This window comes from Chenopodium quinoa, unplaced genomic scaffold (assembly GCF_001683475.1).
Source record: "Chenopodium quinoa cultivar QQ74 unplaced genomic scaffold, ASM168347v1, whole genome shotgun sequence".
Taxonomy (NCBI): domain Eukaryota; kingdom Viridiplantae; phylum Streptophyta; class Magnoliopsida; order Caryophyllales; family Amaranthaceae; genus Chenopodium; species Chenopodium quinoa.
In genome coordinates, this window is record NW_018745170.1 from 1,236,738 (window position 1) to 1,261,664 (window position 24,927).

At 35.1% G+C, this 24,927-nt stretch overlaps 2 protein-coding genes across 2 annotated transcripts; one reads left to right on the forward strand and one right to left on the reverse strand.

The window, feature by feature from the left end:
* Window positions 1-11,662: 11,662 nt before the first annotated feature.
* On the forward strand, window positions 11,663-14,656 carry LOC110710163 (organelle RRM domain-containing protein 6, chloroplastic-like). Its single transcript, XM_021888425.1, has 5 exons — window positions 11,663-11,918; window positions 12,084-12,303; window positions 12,394-12,462; window positions 12,602-12,708; window positions 14,363-14,656. Exons 2-5 carry the CDS (start codon window positions 12,213-12,215, stop codon window positions 14,441-14,443), a joined length of 348 nt encoding a protein of 115 aa, XP_021744117.1. The 5' UTR covers window positions 11,663-11,918; window positions 12,084-12,212; the 3' UTR covers window positions 14,444-14,656.
* Window positions 14,657-15,325: 669 nt separating this feature from the next.
* On the reverse strand, window positions 15,326-24,096 carry LOC110710162. The gene is made up of 11 exons (XM_021888424.1): window positions 23,828-24,096; window positions 22,145-22,626; window positions 20,472-20,570; window positions 19,541-19,641; window positions 19,350-19,421; window positions 18,625-18,715; window positions 17,499-17,579; window positions 16,530-16,592; window positions 16,318-16,440; window positions 16,198-16,236; window positions 15,326-16,073 (listed from the first exon to the last, which is right to left on the reverse strand). Exons 2-11 carry the CDS (start codon window positions 22,523-22,525, stop codon window positions 15,945-15,947), a joined length of 1,179 nt encoding a protein of 392 aa, XP_021744116.1. The 5' UTR covers window positions 22,526-22,626; window positions 23,828-24,096; the 3' UTR covers window positions 15,326-15,944.
* Window positions 24,097-24,927: the final 831 nt, after the last annotated feature.

A 24,927-nucleotide genomic window follows, 5' to 3' on the forward strand; every position in this document is an offset into this window, starting at 1 on the left:
TAGCTTCTCTCTGTTGTCCTCTTATGTAATGGTGCTAACTGTAGGAACTCATCAGTGTACTCTCTGGGTTTGGGTCCAGTTTTGCCCAGTTTCTTGCTTCTGACATCTATGACATTCCCCTTTGCCATTTGTGTTTTGATGTCTGTAAATAATCTCTGGATGGTTGACCTGTGTACATTGAAATTTCTTGCTTGTTCTGATAAGTACCCTTTGGGCAACTCCCCCCCCCCCCTCCAACTTCAGTAGAAAACCATCTACCAGCTCCCTTTTTTGCTGAGCAGTCAATTGTTTCCTTGCTGTTGGTTCTTGAAATCCACCCTCATGCTGATTGTTGTTGCTGTCATTCAGTTCAGTCCCTTCCTGGTTGTTTGCTTCACTGTGTCCCATATTGTGTTCATCGTTTAGCATCTGATCAATGCCAAAAAATGGATCATTTGCAAATACTGACATGTTCAGTGTACTTATGATGTTGAGTTCCCCAGTTGTCAGGTCTGGTGATGAGGTGTGGGAGCTTTTTTTTGACCGGGTTGCTGTTGCTGAACCAGAGAAGAAGAAGAAGAAGATGAAGCTGCAACTGACGTAGTAGTAGTTAATTTCTGGAATGTAGGTAGAACTGACTTGTGGGACTATTTGTTTGTTTCTGGAATGTAGGACACTGATTTTGTAAAGAATGTTTGGTAGGAACTGACTTAGGCAGGTGGTTTAAATACCCCTCCTTGAATGAAAAATTCAAAGGGGGGGGGAATTTGAATGTGTTTTGTAATTTTGGATTTGGTGGGAAAAAAGTTTCGGTGGTTTTCATGGTTTGTATGTGTATGGTTTGATAAAACAGGGGGGAATTGAGGGGGAAAAATGGGTGGCAAAAAAATTGGGGCCAAAATTTGCCCAAAAAATTTAAATTTTGGGTCCACATATTTAACTTTTTCTCTCTCCTAAAATAAAAGACTATCTTTTCCTCCCTTTTTAATTCATTAATCACTTACCCCACTACCCACTTTTCCACTACTAAACACTTCCTAAAAGTTTTGCATTGGTATCCGTAAACGGTACCATTGTTGCAAATAACCAAAACCGGAGGAAGTATTTGATTGTTTGTTGATTGCTTAATTTTGTGGGAATTTATTTGATTTCCCCACTTTTTTTTTTATTAACATGTTTTCAAATTGAATTTAAAATTTTGGGTTTCTATGCATATTATGATATATACAATTAGTTGTTAAAAATAGTTAATAATATACTTTAATTAATTTTTTTGAATTAAATATAAAAATGATGGTTTTTTGGAATTGTACTTTCATATTTAATTAGGAAAACGGAGGAAGTAGTTGTCTTCTCTTAATATATGCTAAAGAGTTTATAATTCATTTCTTATGTTAAAGGCGTGCATCACACGGGGCTAACCTAGTTAGTTATTAATTTACTGTACTCCTGTTGTCTTAAAATTAACACATATCTCATTTTTTTTTAAAAAAATAAAATAATTGACACATTACCATAAATACCATCAATGGTATATGACCACTTTAATAAAATTATACATTATTTACTGTACTCATTATGGTCCACTAACATTTTTCACTCTCTCATGTCTCTGTTTTGATAATATAAACCAAAATTTGTTTCATATTAGTCCATTTAGGTAGAAAGTTTCTACATATAAAAAAATTGTTTTACATTAAACAACTTGAATTTATGGTGGGGAGTGGGGACCATATATTCGAGTTGTCGACTCAAATATATGGTCCCCACTCCCCATCTACTTTTTTCTTAAAATATGTATCGAAAAAATTGTGACAATTATTTTAAAACGAAGGAATGCGAAAAGTCTTACTCGTAGCTGATAAGTGTCATTTATGTCGCTATTTTTAAGAGTTTTCTAGTTATTTTTTCATAGTTTTTATATCTTTTTACTTGGTTTTAATAACATTTTACTACATTTGTCATGATTGCGTGTGAAATGTCGTTATTGCTCAATTTTGGCTTTTCTTGCATATTTTAGTTGCTTATGGCATTAGATTAAACTTTATTGGTTTATTCTTATGTTTAGGAACACTTGGATAAGTTCATTGCTCAAGATTGAAGAAATATAAAACATAAAAGAACAAGTAATGAAGAAATGTGCACTTGATTTTCAATGATCGAACTTCAAACGCCTATATCTTTTGATCTACAAAACATTTTGGGGCAATTCCAATTGGAGATGAAAGCTTATCTTGAGAGCTTTCCAAAGACAGGTCATATGCCCAATTCCGTTGTAAAACGTGGGAGATATGCTCATTTGAAGCTGAGCGGTTTGCCCAGTCCGATAGGAGCGGGCGCGCATCCTATGAGGAGCGCCCGCTCTAAACTTTCTGGAACGATTCTGCCATATTTTGCTGCAGCTAGGAGCGCCCGTGCACGAAATTGGAGCGCCCGCTCCTCTGCACGCTGCTCGACTTTTTGCGGAGCTTCCTAGGCAATTTAGTAAGGGGTATAAATAGATTTTTTGCTCATTTTAGGGGGAAAATTCATATTTTCAGTAGTTTTAGGTTAGTTTTAGGTTTTTAGAGAGAGAAACTCTCAAATTTTGGAGAGAGAAAGTGAGAGAAACAATGGTTTTCATGGATTTTGGATAATCAAAGGAGGAATTTGATGATTTGAAGATCTCCATTTTATATCAATGAGCATTTCTTACTCTCTTCTCTCTTTATGCTTTATTAATTGCTTTGTTAATCATGTTTGAGTAGATTTCCTTCTACTAGGTGTTGAGTGAAGCTTTGTTATGGTTAATTGAGTTATTTGAGATAAATTTGATGATAATTGTGTGATTAAATTGATTGAATTGATGATGGCATGTTGTTTGTTTTAGATTGGATTGATCTCCCAAGATAGCAAACTTAATTGCATGTTAGTTCTAGTTTGACAAGGGATTGTGAATTAGAATTTATATATTTGATTGCATTTTGGGTAAATTTCTTCTATGCACCTAGTCAATGAGGGATCTAGGCTAGGAATTTGAGAGATTGCTCTTGATGGTAATTAATTCCCATTTTAATTCTTTCTTTGCATGATTGATTATCAAATCGATTCCCATTAACTTGTTAATTGTTCAAAGTGGATCTTTGCCCCTAGTAGACTTTGTAATATCTTGATCTTTATATGTGTGTTAGTGTAGTTGTAGTGTCCACTATCCATAAACCGACTTCGGCGTAGCTTAAGCATTAGATCGAGAACAATCCAACATTACCGTTCCTTGTGGTTCGACTCCGAACTTACCACTAGACTTGTTTAGGGGTTAGTTTAGGATTATAATAAATTTTGTTTGGCCGTGAGGAGGTTAGTCAACGACATAATTTCCCCGCGCTCAAAATGGCGCCGTTGCCGGGGAATGGTGTCAATGCTTGATTGTTTTTGATTTCTTGAGTCTAGGTCTTTGTGTATACTTTTCTTTTTATTTTTTTTTTATTTTTTCTTGTTTTTGTAAAAAAATGGCAAGTAACTCGTTTCCTCAATATGACAATGAGCCTTTTTGTGAATATTTCAATAGACTTGAGGGATATTTGGATTTTGATTGTTGTAGTCTTTGGGAGGCTTGTGAGATTTGTTATTTTGGTTTGAATGAGCAAACTAGGGATGAAGTTGAATGCATGCATAATGGTGAATTTAGAGCATTATCAATTGATGATGCTTGGGATTTTTATGTTTGGTTTGCTTGGGATGTCTATAATAAGGGTAATCATGATTCTATTATTGATATGCAATGTGTTGATACTTCTAATTTTAGCATGAATTCCCATGATTTGTTACATGATCCCTTAAGTGAACCTAAAACACATGATTTCAACTCTATTTCCTCTTTTGTTCATGATGATGAGGTACATGCTCAAGTTGATGCTAATGGTGTGTTTCAATATTCTTCATTATTTACCATGCCTTCTTGTGATGTGCTTCGTTCCCTTAATGATGAATCTCATGTGTTTGATTGTGCCCCCACTCCCCAATGTGATGTATATGCTCATGATCTTAATGTTGATTTTTCCAATCTTGGTTGTACTTCTTCTTCTCTTGTTGAGCCTCAACCTTCAACACCTTTTGAATCCCTTATTGCTACTTTTGAATCTCAAATTAGGTGCATTGAGCTTGATAATGAGCTTGAGCCTAGTAAGGAAATGATTCTTAATTCTATGAGAGGTCAATTAGAGATAATGAAAAAGAATGAGGAGCGTCTTGAGGAGGGAAGGAGAAGAAAAGAAGAGTTAGAAAGCCAATTGTCACCCTTGATGCTTGTTTGTGAAAAATCCCAATTTAATGTGTGTGTTGAGGATGATGATGATGATTTTGAGCAACCAAGAGAGTGTGAGGATCCCATTGGTGAGCATATGAGTGATGGTGAAGGAGTTGAGAGTGAAGAGAGTGTTGATTTTGAAAATCCTAACCCTCTTTCCCATCTTGATGAGTCTCAAGTGCATGATTGTGATCCTTTTATACATGAGTATTTGGATTCATTTGAGGTTATGTCTAATGTGTTTATTGAGTGTCAAATGAAAACCCATAGCCTTTTGAGTGAGTTCATTAAGAATGCTTCATGGGAGAGAGATGATTTTGAAATGAATTTGCATCCATTCATGCATGGCTTTGAGATTTTAGGCTTTAAGGAAGTTGAGGGAGTTGTTGTTCATGATTGTAGTGAAGGGGATTATTTAGTTCCTCTTGGAAGTTGGATGTTTGAGGGAGATCATGATCATGAGTGTTCTTCTTTTGAGGATTCTATGATTGATTTTCATGCTCAAATTGGTGATTTGAGGGATGGTGGTGAAGAAGAGACCATTTGTGAGACCATTGCTCCTATCCCCTTCTCTCATGTCCCTTTTTCTAGGAATTTCAACCATATCCCCTACACTCCTATATCCCTTCCTTCCTTTGTTAATGAGCCTATTGGGGAACCCCTTGCCTATGAAGATTTTCATGTCCCTCATTCGTCTTCTATTGAGGAAAAGGGTGATTTTGCCACCCAAAAAGATTTTTGTGAAGAGAGTTTGCCTTTCTATTCTTCTTCTTATTTTCTTGAATTTTCTTTTGATTCTTCTTCTTCTTGGCAACTCCCTCTTCACCTTCTTTTGCGTGCACTAATCTTGGTGCATGCCCTTCTTATATCATTTGCTTACTTGTTATCTTATGAGATGTGTAGTAGTGCATTTGACAAGCTCTTGCGATCGTTGCAATATTATTTACTAGAGCGGTCAAGCTTGGACCTTAAGCAAGCCTTTCTCGGGAAGTAACCCGTGTTTTATTGCTTTCATTTTCTTTTCTTTTTAGAATAGATTTTCTCTCATGGAAATTTTTGTGTGCCTTTTTCTAGGTACATAACTTGATATACTTTGGTGCATTGGTTTGGATCAAGAATCAAGGAAGTTTGGCACCACAATTGCTAGCATATGGAAAACAAGATTCAATTCTTGAGAAGAGTGGCTTTGAAAAGTTTAATTGGGTCATTTGCGGGTATATACACCCACCTAAAATCCGGTAATATCATTCCTTGCTCTTTCTCCATTGGTTGATACCTAAAGTGGCTTTGAAATAGGAGATATGTTGGGTTGTTGGATTGATCTCCTTGTTTTCCCCTCCCATGGATTATTTGATTTATGTTTGAGCATGTTGTCTCATTCAAGCTTGGGGGAGGGGATTCTATCATATTTGGTAGATTTTGATTCATATATATTCCATGCACATTTGTATATGCTTTTCCATTTTCTATGTCTTGAAAATCACAAAAAGATTTTTGTTTCTATCAAGGCAAATTTGTAATGTATTTTCTTTTGTTCTTGCTTTGGACATAATACTTTTGGACTTGTATTCTTGAATGTCTTTCTTCCTAAATTTTAGAGGTGTGCACGGTTTGAGAATGTGTTAGGTTGACTCTAGGATATGGTATGCTAAGGTAGTTGGCTAAGAACTTTGGGACCATGAAGCTCTAGTTCACTTGCTTGTGGTAAGATGGAGTTGCTCTCTATAGTGGATATGAAATCAAGAGTTAGTTATTGCTATCCCTAGTGAGGTATAATTGTTCTAGCCTTCATCATACTTTGTTGAGCGGCATATTTGGATCCTTGGCTATTGCATTCTCATATCTAGAACTTGACTTTTAGCTCCCAAGATCGCGACTGAGCCACTTTAGGGGATGACAAAGACATTTCTCTTTTTATAGGATTAATTTTAAATTTTAGATTTGGTTTGCATTTGCCCCTATTACTAGCCCATTTGAGCCATATACATTATTTTCTCTAACCACAATACAAGCCTTCCAGCCTTGGTTTCACTTTAACTCCTACCTTTAGTTTGTGAAGCAATTTTGTTTTGGAGCTTGTTTTATTGTTTATGGTGCAAGTTTAGAATTGTGAGTTCATTTGCAAAGCAAGTATGTGTTGTATATAATTTTTTGCATAAAACCAAATGCATTTTGAGAAAAAGCCGCCCAAAGTTAAAAGAGGCAAGGACATTAAAAAAAAAAAAAAATAGCAAAAGCAAAAGCTTGGAAAAAGAAAATATCGAAAAAAAGTAAAGAAGAATGTAAAGCACAAAAAAAAAAAGAGGTTTTGTTATTGTTGTTTTCCCTGTTTTTGTTATTTTGTGTTAAATAAGTTTGGGGGAAAGTTATTTAATAAGCATACTTGGCACTTTTGTTTTGGAATCATTTGGATCTTGTGGAAGAAGTTCCACCCGTGCTTCACATAGGTTTACCGCCAATTTCAAGAGTTCTCCACATCCTTACTCTCCTAGCTTATATGTTACAACCTTGAAAGTCCTTTTGATCCTAAAGGGTTAAGTCATTCAATGATGGCGGGAAATAGGAATCAAGCCTATAGAGCGAGTTTGCATAGCCAAGATGTTGGGTAACCTTCTCAATGTTTTTAATTTCTTATTTATTTTCCGGTTCCTTCGTGGAATCATGAGAAGCTAACTTGAAAGTGGATTTGAAACTAGTAGAGAGAACGTGGTTTGATTGGTTGGAACAAAAGGTGGAATGTGTTTCCTTTAGTTCTCTATGCTTAGCATATGTTATGTTTCAACCAACCTTGGACATCTTAGAACGTGCATACCTTTATTATTTTAGAAATATTGACATTCATTAGTGTTTGTTCCATCATAAAAGTCCACTCTAGAACGCTTGTAACTTTTCTCTTACTTCGATTTATTTTATTTTATTTATTTATTGCTTTGCCTTGATTTTTTTTCAAGAGTTATGGGTTAAACTCTTAGGACACCCTTACGAGAGCTTACTCGTCCTCTAGAGCAATCTAAGGGTTTAAAGTGCTTGATGCATACGCTAAATGTATTCGTGATTCCTACGAAAGTGAGTTAGTGTATATTCTTCCCCTTCTAGTTTTCTTTGTTTGTATAAAATGCATCACATTCCCTTGTGTTACTTTTGTTTTGCTCGAGGGAGAGCAAAAGTTAAACTTGGGGGAATTTGATAAGTGTCATTTATGTCGCTATTTTTAAGAGTTTTCTAGTTATTTTTTCATAGTTTTTATATCTTTTTACTTGGTTTTAATAACATTTTACTACATTTGTCATGATTGCGTGTGAAATGTCGTTATTGCTCAATTTTGGCTTTTCTTGCATATTTTAGTTGATTATGGCATTAGATTAAACTTTATTGGTTTATTCTTATGTTTAGGAACACTTGGATAAGTTCATTGCTCAAGATTGAAGAAATATAAAACATAAAAGAACAAGTAATGAAGAAATGTGCACTTGATTTTCAATGATCGAACTTCAAACGCCTATATCTTTTGATCTACAAAACATTTTGGGGCAATTCCAATTGGAGATGAAAGCTTATCTTGAGAGCTTTCCAAAGACAGGTCATATGCCCAATTCCGTTGTAAAACGTGGGAGATATGCTCATTTGAAGCTGAGCGGTTTGCCCAGTCCGATAGGAGCGGGCGCGCATCCTATGAGGAGCGCCCGCTCTAAACTTTCTGGAACGATTCTGCCATATTTTGCTGCAGCTAGGAGCGCCCGTGCACGAAATTGGAGCGCCCGCTCCTCTGCACGCTGCTCGACTTTTTGCGGAGCTTCCTAGGCAATTTAGTAAGGGGTATAAATAGATTTTTTGCTCATTTTAGGGGGAAAATTCATATTTTCAGTAGTTTTAGGTTAGTTTTAGGTTTTTAGAGAGAGAAACTCTCAAATTTTGGAGAGAGAAAGTGAGAGAAACAATGGTTTTCATGGATTTTGGATAATCAAAGGAGGAATTTGATGATTTGAAGATCTCCATTTTATATCAATGAGCATTTCTTACTCTCTTCTCTCTTTATGCTTTATTAATTGCTTTGTTAATCATGTTTGAGTAGATTTCCTTCTACTAGGTGTTGAGTGAAGCTTTGTTATGGTTAATTGAGTTATTTGAGATAAATTTGATGATAATTGTGTGATTAAATTGATTGAATTGATGATGGCATGTTGTTTGTTTTAGATTGGATTGATCTCCCAAGATAGCAAACTTAATTGCATGTTAGTTCTAGTTTGACAAGGGATTGTGAATTAGAATTTATATATTTGATTGCATTTTGGGTAAATTTCTTCTATGCACCTAGTCAATGAGGGATCTAGGCTAGGAATTTGAGAGATTGCTCTTGATGGTAATTAATTCCCATTTTAATTCTTTCTTTGCATGATTGATTATCAAATCGATTCCCATTAACTTGTTAATTGTTCAAAGTGGATCTTTGCCCCTAGTAGACTTTGTAATATCTTGATCTTTATATGTGTGTTAGTGTAGTTGTAGTGTCCACTATCCATAAACCGACTTCGGCGTAGCTTAAGCATTAGATCGAGAACAATCCAACATTACCGTTCCTTGTGGTTCGACTCCGAACTTACCACTAGACTTGTTTAGGGGTTAGTTTAGGATTATAATAAATTTTGTTTGGCCGTGAGGAGGTTAGTCAACGACATAATTTCCCCGCGCTCAGTAGCTCCCATTGTTTTTGTTTTAATTCATCACTTTGACCGTCACACATGTCAATGTACAACTTTAACTATTAATATATTTTATATTCCATATCATTAATAAAAAAATTTAAAAAGTTTTATCATGAAAATATGTATTGTGATCATTTTAATAACATTTTACATAATAAAAATTACATTTATACATATATATTTAATGAAACCACCCCTTCCTATTCCATTCAAAAAAAAAATGTAGTCAAAGTTAGTATGTAAATAATGTAAAAGTCAAAGTTATGCACTTAAAAAATTTAAAAAAAAAAAAAGTGTTCTGTTCACTTGATGCATAGTTTTTTTTTTTTTTTTTTTTTTTTTTTTTTTTTTTTTTTTTTTTTTTTAACAGCATAGTTTATCTTATCTGAAATTATTTATCTTATTAAAGCTTGTTAATTAATTATTTATCTGAAAAAGAGGGAGTAAGAAGTATTATTTTAATTATGTTGAAATTGGAAAGCTTTATTAACTCTCACTAGAACTTATATTTCCTAGATTAATCTTACTTATTTTTGCTATAATAAGTGCAATTCTACCGGTTTTATTTCTTCTATAACTTATTTTAATTTTGTAAGAGCGCGACGAGTCAAAAAGATACCTTCCCATCATCATAGCCACCACCATCATAGCAACCATCGTCATCACAGTCACCTCAACCACCCGAAACCCTTCCCACCGACGATCTTTTCGTCGTCCTCTTCTTCTTCCTCGTTGTCTCCCTTTTCTTCTTCAGTCCTTGACAACAATGGCCTCAAGCCCTCAACGCCACTTCACAACGAAACAAAACGATACCTTAGCAACAAAGAGAGTCAAGTAAGGCCATATCAGCACCTTAGGGGAAGGGTCTCCTTCGCAGTAGCAATTTTAACCACCATAGGTGGTGGTGGGGTATTGTACAGTTGAGGTCGGGTGAGGAAGAAGGTGGTTCGCAGTGATGAAATAAGGGAGAATGGAGGAAGAAGGAGATGAAATATAATTACTAAATTATCCCCAAATAAATTAGTAAAAAAGACATATATAACCCCCTGATTGACAAAGTTTGTTTCTTAAACTTATTAACTTGTAATTTCTCCGATGTGTCGTGATTATATACTACCTCCGTTTTTTTTTATGTGCAGTTTTGGCACAAGTTGCGGTTCACGAGGCAAAAGATTGAAGGGCAAAGATTAAGAAAGTATAATGGTGATTAATATATTATAGGAGTATGTAATTAAGGTGGAGAGAGAATGTTTGGATAATTAATTAAACCACCCATTGCCACCACCAAGACCAGCCACCACCACTACCGCCTTCACCAACACCACCACCGGCTTCACCACCACCACAACCACCCCCACGAAACCACCACCACAACCAACCCCACGAAACCACCACCACAACCAACCCCACGAAATCACCACCACAACCAACCCCACGAAACCACCACCACCCTCACGTCTTTCCCTCTTTTTTCCGACAACCCCTCTCTAACCAAAAAACCCAGAAATCTAACATTCCCCTCCACCACCAGCCCTAACCACCTCCAACCCAGACCACCCCACCACCCAGACCCACCCCCAGACCACCCCACCACCCAAACCCACCCCCAGACCACCCCACCACCTCTAACCCATACTACTCCACCACCTAGACCCACCTCTAACCCAAACTACCCCACCACCCACGCCACCAAGACCCACCTCTAACCCAGACCACCCCACCACCCACGCCACCAAGACCCAACCCTAACTCAGACCACCCCACCACCCATGTACCCAGACCCACCCACCACCGTAGAAAACCCCTTAATCCTAACCCACCCACCACCCCTTAATCTTAACCCACCCCCTTAACAAAACCCAGAAAATCAAAATCAAAACCTAGAAATACAAAATCAAAACCTAGAAAATCAAAACTCAGGAAATTAAAATCAAAATCCAGAAAATCGAAATCAAAACCTAGAAATTCGAAACTTAGAAAATCGAAAAAAACCCAGAAAATTCGAACATAAATCACCCAAAAAAAAAGGAAAAAAAAAACGAAATTCGATAATCAAGTTCCAAGCCCAAAGCAGATCCGGTTGAAAATTCGAAGAGAGAGACAACATTGTTCGTCGGTGGTGGGAGCTAAGGGCTGTGGTCAGAGGGAGCAGAAAGCCAGTGAGATGGAAGGTGGTTGTGAAGGAGGAGAGAGAATGGAAGTGGGAGGGGCGGTGGTCGTGACTCTTGAGGGAGGGTGAAAGAGATGAAGAGGGTGAAGGTGAAAGAGATGAAGAGCAGAGATGAAGAGGGTAAATGGGTGGTGGGTAGACTAGGAGATGAGTAAATGGGTGGGTAAAATTAGGTTAATGATTTTAGATTAGACAAAAAAGTTATTGTGATTAAAATAAGATACGGGTAACATTAAGAAAACCTGAATTTTTAAGTAAGGGTAAATTTGTAATTTTCAGGGTTTTTGTTTACTAAAAATAGAAAGAAAATAGAAAGTTACACATAATTGTAAGCGGACTAAAATGACAAAAGTTGCACATAAAAAAAAATGGAGGTAGTATATACTTTCTAAATTTATTTTTGTATTTAATTTTATTATTTTATCCACTAATGTTTTATGAATTGTATTGATTTTCTTTGCTAAAGTTTACTCAAATCTTCATTTTTTCTTACTTCAACGTTTTAACCACTCCTTTAAAAGTTTCTTAAATTTTGTTAGTGATTCACTTTTAAAACTTCCATGATTTTTCTTGTACGGTTCATTATAGCCGACACCAAATTATTTTGGGACCAAAGTTTTGTCATTGAAAATTAGAGGAAATTAAGATCCAGTGTACTCCTGTCTCCTGCCTCGCTGCTCCCCTCCCACACTCTCTCACCTCCATTGAAGCGCACTCTGAATTCTCCATTGAAGCGCTTGCGAGCTTTCTCCTCCACTGAAGCAGCTTTCCAGCTTCTGAGGTATTTCTTTGGTTTATTGATACTTGAAGAACTTAAACCTAAATTTTTTACCCTAATTTGATAATTGAATCAACTTTGAATGCTAATGTGTTGCAAGCTTTGGTTTATATTACTCTTTAATGTTAGGAAGAAACCACCTGATTGAGAAAATGCAATTTTGTGCAGGGAAATTGGTGTATAATGATTCATTAATCTGGATAAATTAAACCCATTTGGTGGTTGAACTTGGGAAATTAATGCCCAATGTGTTAATGAGGATTGCCCTGGTTTAATTAAGAAATTTTTAAGCATCAAATGATGAAATTTGTGGCGAAATTTCGATGCTTTACGGTGTTGAAGTCTCGGTTTTCAACTGTTAGATATAGCTCCGAGGTCTTTGTCAGCAGTAAGATACTTGTAATTACTAGTTAAATTCAGATTGTTAATGTTATATTGTGTTTTGTTTAATTGGTTGTATATTGGCGAAACGATGCAGGGCTCTCATTTTACACAAAACATGATGAATTTCGGAACATGTTTTTGCAATTCGGCAAGGTTAAAGAAGGTAGATTGTAGTGGTCACATATTTTCTTCTTTTGGATTGTTGTTTGAGTCATTGCTCTACTATATGTGAAAGTTTTAGCCATTGAATTGTGGTTTTCTCAGCTGTGATGATAAATGTGATTCAATTGTGTTGTTTACAGCTAAGTTGATTATGGATAACAGAACTGGAAGGACTAAGGGGTTTGGTTTCGTTACATTTGAGACAGAAGATGAGGCGCATAAAGCTATTAAGGGTTTGAATGGCAGGGTAATTTTCTACTTCATTCTCATTATTTCACCATTTTACTTGCTCTTAATTTGTTTGTTTACATTTTGAATTTGGAAAAACTTGTCCTGAAGTTGTGGGTTTGCGTTATTTGGGATTGTAAATTTGTAATACGGGCTTTGCCAGAAATTGCAAATTGTAACAGCTCCATTGTGTCTACATTGGGTTTTGGATAGGGATAAGTGATGAGCAATTCAAAATAAGTTCACTTTTTTGAAATTTTGTGCTTTTAAAATTCGCATGTTACAAGCCACTTTTAATTCTGGTCTAAAATTGGTAATTTGGACGTATTGGCAACATGGTATGTTTAATATTGAAACATAAAAGAGTACATTTTTGTGCTTCATAGATGAAGATTGAAGTAATTGAAATTCTAATACATTTAGTGCCTATATATCAGATTTCGATGTTTTCTTCCCTTACTCTAATGAGGGGTCTCCTCCTTTTCTTTTAACTTGCAACACTTTGACTAATCTATTTACATACTCCACTTTGACCGGCTTTATTGATTTATAATTAAGGAAAATGTAGTCATATGGGATCTCGTTGGATTCGTTTTGATTTAACTTTCATAATGTCAAGTTATTTCAACTTCTACTTATTGATTATATATAGTTGTGTTTAAAATGTATTGACAGTCGTGAAATTAGAAGTGTTGCAAGTAAAAAAAAAAAAAACAAACAAACAAAAGAAGTACCTTACTGTTTAAATGGAAGTGGAGGGATTCCTACAGAAGGGCCCTTAAGTAGGTTCTGGTTTTCACAATTTATGTAGAGTGTACATCAGTACATAAGCTATACGTGCCATGGGTGGGCAGTGGAGGAGTTTTCCTGTATTGTATTGATGCATGTACCAAAGGTCTAGGGTTGAGAAAAAAAGGTTGGAAACGGAGAAAATAAGTTAGCTTTAGAGAGATTTAGGTTGAACGCAAGTTACGCAATTTCTCATTGCAAATTATACCCTAGACTTTTTCTTGCTATTGGACACTTTGTATAACTGGCTTCTACGGGACTTTGAGATGGAGAAATCTGGAATTGAACTTTGAGGGAGGAGAGTGTTTTCTATTTGGAAGACTGCCTGATGGAGATTTGATAAAGCGTTCTTTAATTTCATTTGAGATAGATAGTGTTTATTTGGAGTTCTCATTATACATTGAATTAGTCAAAGGTATATGGAAAGACATGGTTTTCACAGGACTGAGGTGTTTGCTTGTTTAACAATTATGTAAAAAATGTGAATTCAAATACAAAGATCAAATTGCCTAAATTGGTGTAAGAAAATATAATGATGTGCTATATGTGAAGCTTACCTTGCAGGAAGATCGTAGTCATCTATGGTTTCATTACCAATTTCTCATGGAAGGTTTGATGGATACATACTTGCAAATTTTACTTTCAGTAACTTAGTTATGATGACTAGTTACTTTAGCAGCTATTATCATACATATTTGTAAGGACGTAAGGGAAACCACACCAAACAATGCAATTTTTATTGGCAAAGAATATGTTCAAAAGTTTTAAGTACTCGCTCCTGTGATCCTCGTCTTGTTGATTCTCTTGTTTCTTCTTTCCTGAATTGACCAAGAGGCAAAGTTAACTTGGTTGCCTCATGAGCTGTTACTTTTCTTTCAATGCAGATAGTTCAAGGACGACTGATTTTTGTGGAATCTGCCACAGGCACGAAGACTGATGGAATTGATGCTGGATCCAATCGCTGAAAACTCCATGTTTAAAAGTCTAATGTGGACATGCATGTTGTCTTATGAACCATCCAATCTATGGTGAAATATGATAGGCATTCCTGATTTCCTGTAAAGAATTGCAACTACATATACAAAATTCAGTTTTGAGCTTCTGCTGCTTTTAGGTCAATATGTTGCAATAAACTTAAAATTATAAATGCTACGAGTACAATTTTTGTCAAAATACTATATCTTTAAAAGCTCCTCTAATGCACTACTTTGTCAAACAACATTTTTTGCCTTTTCTACAGGGTACGAGCTAGTTGAAAGTAGACACAATACAAGGGGCCTTGACAAAATTGTTTCTTGATTATCATGCTTGCAACCATAAATCGAGTTCCAAAGCTGTAGAAGTATGTTGCTGGGTTATGTTAGCAATTTTCCATTCAAAAGTTACATGGGGCGGCATTTCCCGAGTCAATCCATCAAGTCTCATGACTTAACGATTAACAACATTTTGGGCAGTCGAGTGGCATTTACAATAGACAAAATTGGCCTATATGACACCAATTATAGGTCATATGTAGGAAAGCATGACCTTAAACATGTGTACTCAATAACACCATGTTAGTTGATGACATCGTGACACATTGCAGCTAGTTTTTTTTGTTTGTTTGTTTGTTTTTTTTTTCTTTCTCGTGTCGTGTGTGTGTTTAGAGAGCCTGAAAGACGGGTAATGAGAATTGATCCCAGGATCCCTTGGAATCGAGTGGGAAGATCTTACCACCCAAGCATGAGCTTTTGCTTTAGCTGCTTTCAAAAAAAAAAAAAAGGTAATACTTCAGCTAGAATTGTTCCAAAATCATTGCATGTTAATTAACAAAATTTTCATAATAATCTGGTTACATTAGGTACAAGTTGCTGTTTAACTTGATGGAGTACAACTCTCCACCTATGGCTATATATATATATCTGTTGATCTGTTCCATGAGTCATTTTTAGTTGATCCATTATTTGGTGATTTTTTTTTCTTCTTTTTCTCGAGATACAGTAATCGTATTGGTGTAACTAATTCTACATAAAAAAAATCTCTCTAACTTATATTTCATTACCAAAAGCAAAAGCTCATAGCACTAAAATACAAGGTTCAATAATACTACACCCCAAAAATGAGGGACTAATTATACTAGAGTACCTACTAGTTTTAAAACAAACCTAATCGAGTATCTGCAACCCAAAATTTTACGGTTAAAAATGACCAAACAAGAAGAGCTCTAAGGGGAGGCAGAAGGGACTGCACATAGTTGGCCTACGAAGCAGGAACCAATCGGAAGAAATCAAGCCCTCATCTCCTTGTCCTCATGTCAAGCAATGCTGTATTGCTGATAGTTTAGCCGATCACCAAACATTTCTGAACATTGCAACGGTTGTGTTCAGCAATTCATCCAAGGATATCCATGCATCCTATTGATTATATATACCAAAAAATACGAGGTCAACCATATCATCGACCACAAAGAATAAAGAAGTTCCCCCACTATACCACCGTATAATTGGAGAATAGAGTAATCAACTTTTCTAATGTCTCAGGATAAAATTTCCGAGCAAATAGATAGCAAGGCCTCTTCTGTCCATTCCACAAGCATGGTGTTATTGTCACTGGATTCTGTAACACAAAAAAACTTTATATATCAAGTGGTTCAAGACTACGATACATTGTCAGCCAAAAAACTACCATGCATGTTCAAGTCTTCTCAAGAATTTAATGGTAGATTAAAAATAATTTATACCTTCTCATCACTCGTCAGATGCACACTCTGATCAAGAAACTGCGTCATGCCAAAAGAAAGTTAGCAAGCTACTCATTATCAATGACTGCAAAAACAAGTCAAACTGTACGGAAATCATACTGTCATATTTCTTAGAAGTTCATAAGTGATGTCTTCGGCTCTAAAGGACCTGGGATGCCACTTTCTCTCAGACCAATCAACATACGTCACTGACCAATTAGCTATGCTTCCAGGATCAGTCATCTGAACATATTTAAAGACAAAAAATGAGGAACATACAAACTAGATAATCTACAAGACAATGGAAAATTTGTATTAAGTAGACTACTGACATGGAAGAAAGTTGGCAAATAGTGCTCATCAGCATAGCAGTTCTTCCCGTGCTCCATTCCTGGCTGTGGAAGAAAAAAAAAAAACCAACTTCAACATAAAAATCTGAAATAGGTTCCAAAATTTTAACAATCTAGCAGCAGAGAAAGTCTAAAAAACTTTACTAGTTGTGACAATGTCATCTCCAAAGTCTCATCATCAAGTTATTGGCACATAGGTGAATTTAAAAATGACAATAATTCATTCTTCAGTAACAATCATATGTATTGCACAGAAAATGGACAGATTACAGGAGAGGATCGGTCAATCGGAAGACTCAAAGTTCAATCCACTTCAGGATCACTTTCCAAACTTTGCTTAATCCCACCAGTATGCGCAAGCTTTGGAATACTGGAACCTCACATAGTAAAGGATTTTGTACTCAAACAACTTAGAGTTAGCTAGCATGTCACTCATGAGTAAACTTAATTTCAAAGGGCAACACACAACCTTGTTACTCACAATTCTGAATGGAGAGAGCGAGTAAAATATAAACAACCCTGTTACTCGGACTCAGGTATTGTGAGCAGACACTGGTACAAGTCTTACGTGTCATACTCTAACTAAAATGAGGTGTCAAAAGATCATACCCAAGTCTAATTGTTAAGGAGGGTACTTGAGGTAAAATGAAAAGTCCTAGAAACAAAGGCCCAACCTTTTCAAAGTGTTGGTTCCTGTTGACCCTTATTCCAAGATGCAACAGTTGGCTGCAACTTCAAATGAAGTGCAGGCAGGATAAAGTTATGTACATCAGAAGAAAACTATGTAACCTTCAAGCGTATCAAGCCAAATGCATATGAAGGGATGCAATAGCAATTCAAAGAACAATACTCTAAATAATAGAAATCATCATTGCAAGACATTGTCCCCGTAAGAAGAAAGCAGGAATCTTACATAGAATCAAAACAAAAACAAAAAATTGTAAAGTTTACCCTGCAATATAGCTTGAATTTTCTGTAGTATAGGCTGTCAGCCATGACAATTAGGGCATGTTGGCGTTTCATGGTGAACCACTGAAAAAGAAATTTAAAAATTATAAGTTAAATCTCTCAATCACAGGGAACGGTAACATGTCAGACAGAATTAAAAGTTGCAAAACGGCTCTCTCTCTCTTTCTCTCTCTCTCTCACACACACACACAATGACCAGCAGATTCAGATATAAAGGTGCAAACAGAGAGAAAGGGAGAGCCGTAAGGGAAAAAAAACTAGTTTGTCTTCGAGGATTGAGTAACTTCTATAAGCATTCCCTAAATACATCAACTCATGGCAAACCTTCTCAAATCTCATTAAAAAAAAAAAAAAACACTGAAATCAAGGATGATTAAACTGTCCCTAATCAGGAAAAGTGAAGTTGGCAGAAGCCGCAACATGACAAATTGACAAGACAAGGAGGCCTGAAAACAAGTTTTCTACAACAAAATTTATCACCTTGAAGACCACAACCTTTCTTCTCTAATTTCTATATTCTAACATGCATGACTTTACCAGTACTCTCAAGATAGGCAATGGTTGACTATGATTATACTATTATAGAACAGAATACATGCTTCTTTAGAGGACCTACACAGCACATCAGAAGGAAAGCTCAGAAATACACAAAAAGGTTCAAATTAGTTTTCCTATCAGGATAATTTCAAATTTCAGTATTTTACACACTAATTTAATGCAAGTGCACAGTGCAGCAAACAAAGAAATAAAAGCCTTCCAAAAGAATTGCAAGTGGGATAAATAGAAAAGGAAACTAAATTCTCTTCAACAAGTTTACACATTGAGTTACAAACGAGAACTTTGGTTAAAGAACCTAAAAAATAAGAATCCTTATTTAAACAAGGGGATAAAGGATACAAATGAGAGAGAACTAGAAATTACACACAGAAATCCTTCAATCTTTTTACTATTTTTGGTTGGAAAAGACGTATATAAGTTATCACACATTCAAACCCAATCTGACTAAATTCTGACAAGCATGGTGGCATAATTCTTAACAAAGGGAGATCAACTATGAAACATATGGCAGTCCAATAGTCACATAAGCTAGATCTGTGTTAATTCATACCTGTGAACCCTTCCGGAAGTCATCCTTTTCAATCTCGGGCAACATGTGCTCAGAATATCTTCCAGTACCATGTGGTCCAAGATCAAGAAAACTGAAAAGAGAAAATCAGGGCTGATTAGCTTTGTCTCAAAAAAATAAGGGTACAAAAATATCAGAAAAAGAAGTGTAAAATCAAGATCAATAAACATATATTGAGGTTCATTTTCAAGGCCATATACAGACAATGGATTCATCAAGCCAACTTGAAACAAAAAAAAAAAAAAAAAGAGCAGTAAAATATGTTTGATTGAATAGACAAACAAGCAGTATCAGCTCTAAACAATATAATTGTACTACAGAAATATGAAGTGTTCTAGTGACAAACAATGATTAATGAAAAGCAGATATGTTAGATTCAATTGATTTTAATGCTGAATTTTAGAAATAACACTCATTATTCAACACCTATGTTACTTGAACTCCTTTAACCTCAAGTACCCATGAGTTGGATGCTTGACACTTCATTTCAATTTTAACCATGCAAAATCTTCAGAGGATGGATAAGTTGACACCTAAAGATATAGTTGTCATACACTAGCAGCCAGGTCTGAGTTTCATAGTTTGATATATGGAAGTTATACAACATCCAATTCCCATAGTTATACTAGAATTTAGAAACCATGTGGTGTTTGAGAACAATTAAGGTAATAAGTCGCAATATTATTGTTGCAGAATTAGCTTCTTACCAGTCAAGAAAGCTGACATTTGTGAACATGAGATAGTTGTAGATATAATCAAAATTATGAAGCGGTATACAGCTGCAAAGAGCAAAAAAATACAATGTTATCATGATTGCCATTTGATATTAAGCTTATCTTCCAAAGTCCAAACAATAAGTGCCAGGGTACAGCAAAAGCAATTAATCAAAAGTACCTACCTGTCTGACAGTAATACAAAGTGCTGATTATCAGGATCTTTAAGAGCATGAGCAAGTAGTCTCCTTTCTGCATCAACCATTGAGATTTTACCCCACACTACCTGTGAAAATTTTGACAGAGGTATATATCAAAATATTTTTTAATTACCAAACGATGCCACATTATATGCAAAATCAAATAAAACAGTAATTTCTCATCCAAAAAAATAATAAAAATGTTGAAAACCTGCAATAAGTCATATTTCAGGGTAGTGTTACCTAATTCGTGCTATAAGTGTGGGTATGGGAACGCGATCTGCTACCTAGTAGGCTAGTAAAGTTATATTAGTCCACAAATGAACCACTCATTAGTACCAATTCACATTTCTCGGATCGCAGTTCACATGGAGGATTTGTGAATTAATCATAGGTACAGGTCTTCAAGAGAATTAGCATTGTAAAGCAACCAATTAAATTTTACTAACATAATACATTGAATAGTCACAAAAAATACAGATAACAAATAATAACTGAAATATTGGGTATGCAACTTATGCTGGAACACAATAAAAGAATATTGAGCTGCATAATACTGGTAGAACATTATAAATAAGCTTCCTTAATACAGAGAATGACAAAGAATAGACCGAAAGCTTTTTCTTTCATTTCCTTGTCCAAACAACTATTAATGTTTTAGAGTAACTCTAGCCGAAATTTCAAAAAATATACCACTTAAAGATTTGTTCTTATGCTGCAACAGAAGAATATTAATTTGATAATAGTTCGTTGGCTGCTATTAACAGCCAAATAAATAATACAACCATGATATTTTTTTTTTCCATCAACATGCTTCTTTGTCTTTAAAAGTAATCATGTTACAAAGTTCACTGATAATACAAGAAAATATACGAGGCAAGACTCAGCAAAATTAACAGCAAAGTAACAAATTTACCGAGTCACTGCGTATGTCACGACCAAGAAAGTAACGGCTAACGTGCACTGGTTTTTCTCTTGATGCATGTACAAATACAGAAAATCTGCCTTCATGACCCTGAGGACCAAAAAATCATGTTATATCACTTATGTGATGATTAGAGTAAAGACGGGTCAGGGAGTCTGAAATTATACAAATTCCAGTCTTTTTTTGTATCTAAAATCAATATGACAAAAGTGAAGGACAATAAGGTGTTAAATCTAGAGCAATGCAATTTACTTTGTAAGCCCATGTATTGGTAGACTTCAAAATTCAACTCCAAAAACCATAGTAACCCTAATGTGCTAGTATAAAATTACGAAAGCTGGCAAGGCTATGGTATTCGGACATTCCCAATCAAAGAAATAGGCTTTATTCTGAAATTTCATGCCAATCTGTAGACATGTTTTATTATATGACCACATAAGAGAACCATATTCCGAATAAGCAATCAGAGAAAATATAAATTACTACAACGTAAAACATACTTGCGAATAATACTTTGATTTGAAAGCAATATGATAACTCAATCCAAAAGAATTGAATTCCTCAAATCCAAATTCGAGCTGTTCAAGCCTTTTGGAGCAAGTAGACGAGCTCAATCATGGTTTACTCATATCAGACAAGTGACAGCAGAGTTTCAGTCCCAAACTCCTAATCATCTCACATACAAGCCTTCCTAACTAAGACACTTGTACATCGCTGGTCCAATGAACATGAGTCTAAAGGGTGTTTGATATTCAATAAGTCCCCAAGAAGGAAAGCAAACATAAAGCATCAAGCCTTTGACCAAGAAGAAAAAGTAACAGTTTTAGCAATCACCTAAACCCAAGTTGATTGTGAATTTAGAGGACATTACATATGTGGCATCTATGCTCCCAGTGCTCTTCCGTTTACTTTATTCTTTCAATCACTCCTTAATACACATAGCCAGAATACCTGAAAATTCTTATATGCACCGTACAAGCACAATTACAGAATCCAGTGTACTATGTCTCAGGCTCTTACATCTTCACCCCATATCTTCTACAACAGAAATGTCCTAAATAATTGATTTCCAAAAGTCAATTAACCCCTCTCAGACTCCAAAATACAAGTCAAAGAATGAGGGAAGCAAAATCTCCGTCTACCTTTGCCCTTAGGAAGATAACATCTCCATACAAGTGAACAGAAAGATATACAATACTTACTCTGTTCACTTATAGTTGCACCGTTTATCTATTGAGGGTCAAACTTCAAAAAAAAAAAAAAAATTACTGTAAATTTTCATTTGAAATTTTGAATAGTCACGTGATATCTTTTTAGCTTCATCTCAATGTATATTTTCACAGGTAAGTCCACCCACGGAATCAATATAACGAATATTAGATTTTTATTATTCTTACTAATGTACAATTAAGATATTTATGGTCAAACAATTGCATTGGAGACCATGATGATGCATCCATTGGTAAATGGATGAAGTATAAGGTTAGATTAGAAACATCAACTCCTCACGTGAGTAAGAAAATAAAGACAATGTAAACGAAATGCAGTGTCAAGACACACAACCCAGCAAAACCATCTCATTCAGATGAAGGCCAAGAGAAACAAGACATAAACCAAATAATGACAGAAAACTAACAAAGGAAAGAAGGGATATGAGCAGTTACCCGGAAGAACTTATCCCAGAGTCTTTCGAAAGGTAGGGTACCTGGCGTCAGAAACATAAAGGCAATTTTTGGGTTTTTAGATTCAACATGAGGTATTTTTAAGACTTCTCTAACTACAACACGGCTATAAATTTCATCATCGGTCAGCTCCCTAGTAGGAGTGGATTGTTCTTCAGCATAAATTAGACAGCCACTAGAGGAAAAGAAACTGCAGGGGGCAGAATTTCGGAGCGGATAGACATAGGCAGCAATGAGAAAAAGACACACCATAGAGACCAGTATTATAATCCATACTGGCCTCTTCATATGTGGCCGCTGACGCGACCCAGGCATAGTCACCAGGTCTCTTACACGTAACTGCCATGCACGAGATGTCTTCATTTAGAAACCTGGCATCATCTCGGAGTTGCACATCATTCACAATTCAAATCCCAATTAACAATAGTCTTGATTGGCTCAAATGGTATCCTAACAAGATTTCCCTGTATTTGAAAGACATAATTCACAAATTATGAAAAGTAATCACTTGGTTTCCAAGAATAAAATCAAAAGCAGTCTTTTCTATAAATGTATTCAGGTGCAATGCAATACTAAACATTCAAAGTGATGAATAAAAAAAACCTTCTATTTGGTGGGAATAGAGCTTTTGTTACCAGGTGGTCATACCAAAAATTGCATATCGGCTCAAAATCCTTTAGGCACTCATATGACATTTGTTGACAATTAAGTAACATATTACACAGTATTTAACATCTGTTCATAGACCACAAAACTCAGGACTACAATGCAGGGTTATAAGTAGGAAAACTTAGTTATTTAACTGAAAGAAAGCCGCCCAAGCCAACTCTCCCCCCACCCCCCCCCCCCACACAGTTTAACCTGGATTGATAATCTTTCATGTACATCATTCATCTGAAAAGGTGAAGCACCATCCTAAGATAACCCGAGTGGCTACAGTTAAACAATTATGCTCTTTGACGCCTTTCATGGAATGAAATAGTGAATCACCCAAGGCTCGAAACAAAAACCATTGCAGAGATAAGCATACCCAATTTGCTAATTGCATTTTTCCAGATAACCAGTCCAACTACATCTACATCAAAATTGCTTAAATACTCAATTTGAATATACACACAGAATGAGACGACAATCCAAGGGCTTCAGACTGCCAAAATCCAAAAGCTCATAATACACCAAGTAAATTACAACTCAAAAATCCAATAATTACAACCAAAAATGAGTTTGATTCAAGATACACACTAATCTGAACAAAAATGACGCAAGGAAATAATAACCAATAATTTAGGTTTTATGTCACATCAATTTATACAATACTATCCATAAAATATAATATAATCAAGTCAAGAAAAATTCAAATTAATCCCAAAAACAAGAGAAAACCAAACGTCAAAAAGTGTTAATTTTTAAACTGAAACAATCAACCACCAAACAAAAACTCAAAATTCAATTAAAAAACAATCAAATTCACACAAATTTCACATACAAATTACAGCATTACTACACATTCCCTAATTTTTCCAAAATCAACGTAATTTTTCATCAATCATTTCCGAAAAAACAACAACAAATAAAAACCTAATTCAAGTACAATCAAACAAATCAACAAAATCAAAATTCGATAAAAATAAAATCGACAAAAAAAATCAAGAATAAATGTACTACCTGATTAAGTGCGGATTAGCTGAAGAATAAAATGCAAGAATCAATCCAAAAAGAGGAGAGAGAAAATTGCTTCTCGTACGATCTACGACATCGAAGACGAAGACGATGAATCGATGATGATGAGAAAGAAGGAAGAGCGATAACACTGATCTAATGATAAAAATGACGAATTTATATGTTCGTATGATAGTAAGTTTTAATTCATATATTAAGTCTTAATTATTTGTATTTGTATTTTTATTTTTAATCATTATATTATACTGATACCCTAATTAATACAGTATTACTCCGTAATATTCTGTTTTTGGAAGTTGTATATTTTAAGGTTTGATTTTGTGATTATTTTATAAAATTTGTTTGGCTTTTTTGATTGGGTAGTCCAAGAAAAAACTTGAGTAAAATAATGAAGGAATTTATATAATAATGTTTTTTATGATGTGATTGGAAAGTTTATAAAGTATTCTAAAGTTTGAACAAGTGGACTGTTGGGAAGATAATGCACATTTTTTTATTTTATATTAAAAAAGGGTTTAATGGTCTAAACTCTATTTATTGTAGTATTAGACTTTTAAAATGTCTCTTTATTGCACTATTAGACTTTTCGACTGTTGTTAGGGGGATGGTGATTCTTTTGTCAAAGGCAAATTTGGGAATTGGGATGGTGTTCAGGTGTGTTCGTTTACCTAAACAAACTTATGTGAGTTGAACTTATCATGTCTAATCTAATTTAACTTATTTAGTCGTTATTTTGTTATTGGGCATTATTTTTATGCCTGATTGAACTCGATCGATCTTAATTAGATCCCATGCATTAGCCCTAAAAATAGCTTCTTTAGAGTATTTTGTGAGGTAACAAGGATTCGCCATTCATCGTATTCTTAATACTTCCGTACCTTGCAAAAAGACCATTTTAGAGGATGGTGATTAAAATAAATGATTCTCAAGTTTAAAGTTCAAAGACATATTAATTATATTTATGTGTATTTCGGTAGAAGAGATATTTCTTTTAACTAAAAGAGTAGGCATTTTTTTTTTATTTATGTCATGGATAATTTCACATAAATTACTCGTACAGATACTTTTTTTTTTTTTTTTTGAAA

Coding starts and splice junctions, on each gene's coding strand:
- LOC110710163 (XM_021888425.1), top strand. CDS start 12,213: ATGATGAAATTTGTGGCGAAATTTCGATGCTTTACGGTGTTGAAGTCT. Junction 12,304..12,393: donor CTCCGAGGTCTTTGTCAGCA/GTAAGATACTTG, acceptor GAAACGATGCAG/GGCTCTCATTTTACACAAAA. Junction 12,463..12,601: donor ATTCGGCAAGGTTAAAGAAG/GTAGATTGTAGT, acceptor TGTTGTTTACAG/CTAAGTTGATTATGGATAAC.
- LOC110710162 (XM_021888424.1), bottom strand. CDS start 22,525: ATGAAGACATCTCGTGCATGGCAGTTACGTGTAAGAGACCTGGTGACT. Junction 20,571..22,144: donor TCTGGGATAAGTTCTTCCGG/GTAACTGCTCAT, acceptor TTTGGTCCTCAG/GGTCATGAAGGCAGATTTTC. Junction 16,593..17,498: donor AATTCAAGCTATATTGCAGG/GTAAACTTTACA, acceptor TTTCTTCCACAG/CCAGGAATGGAGCACGGGAA.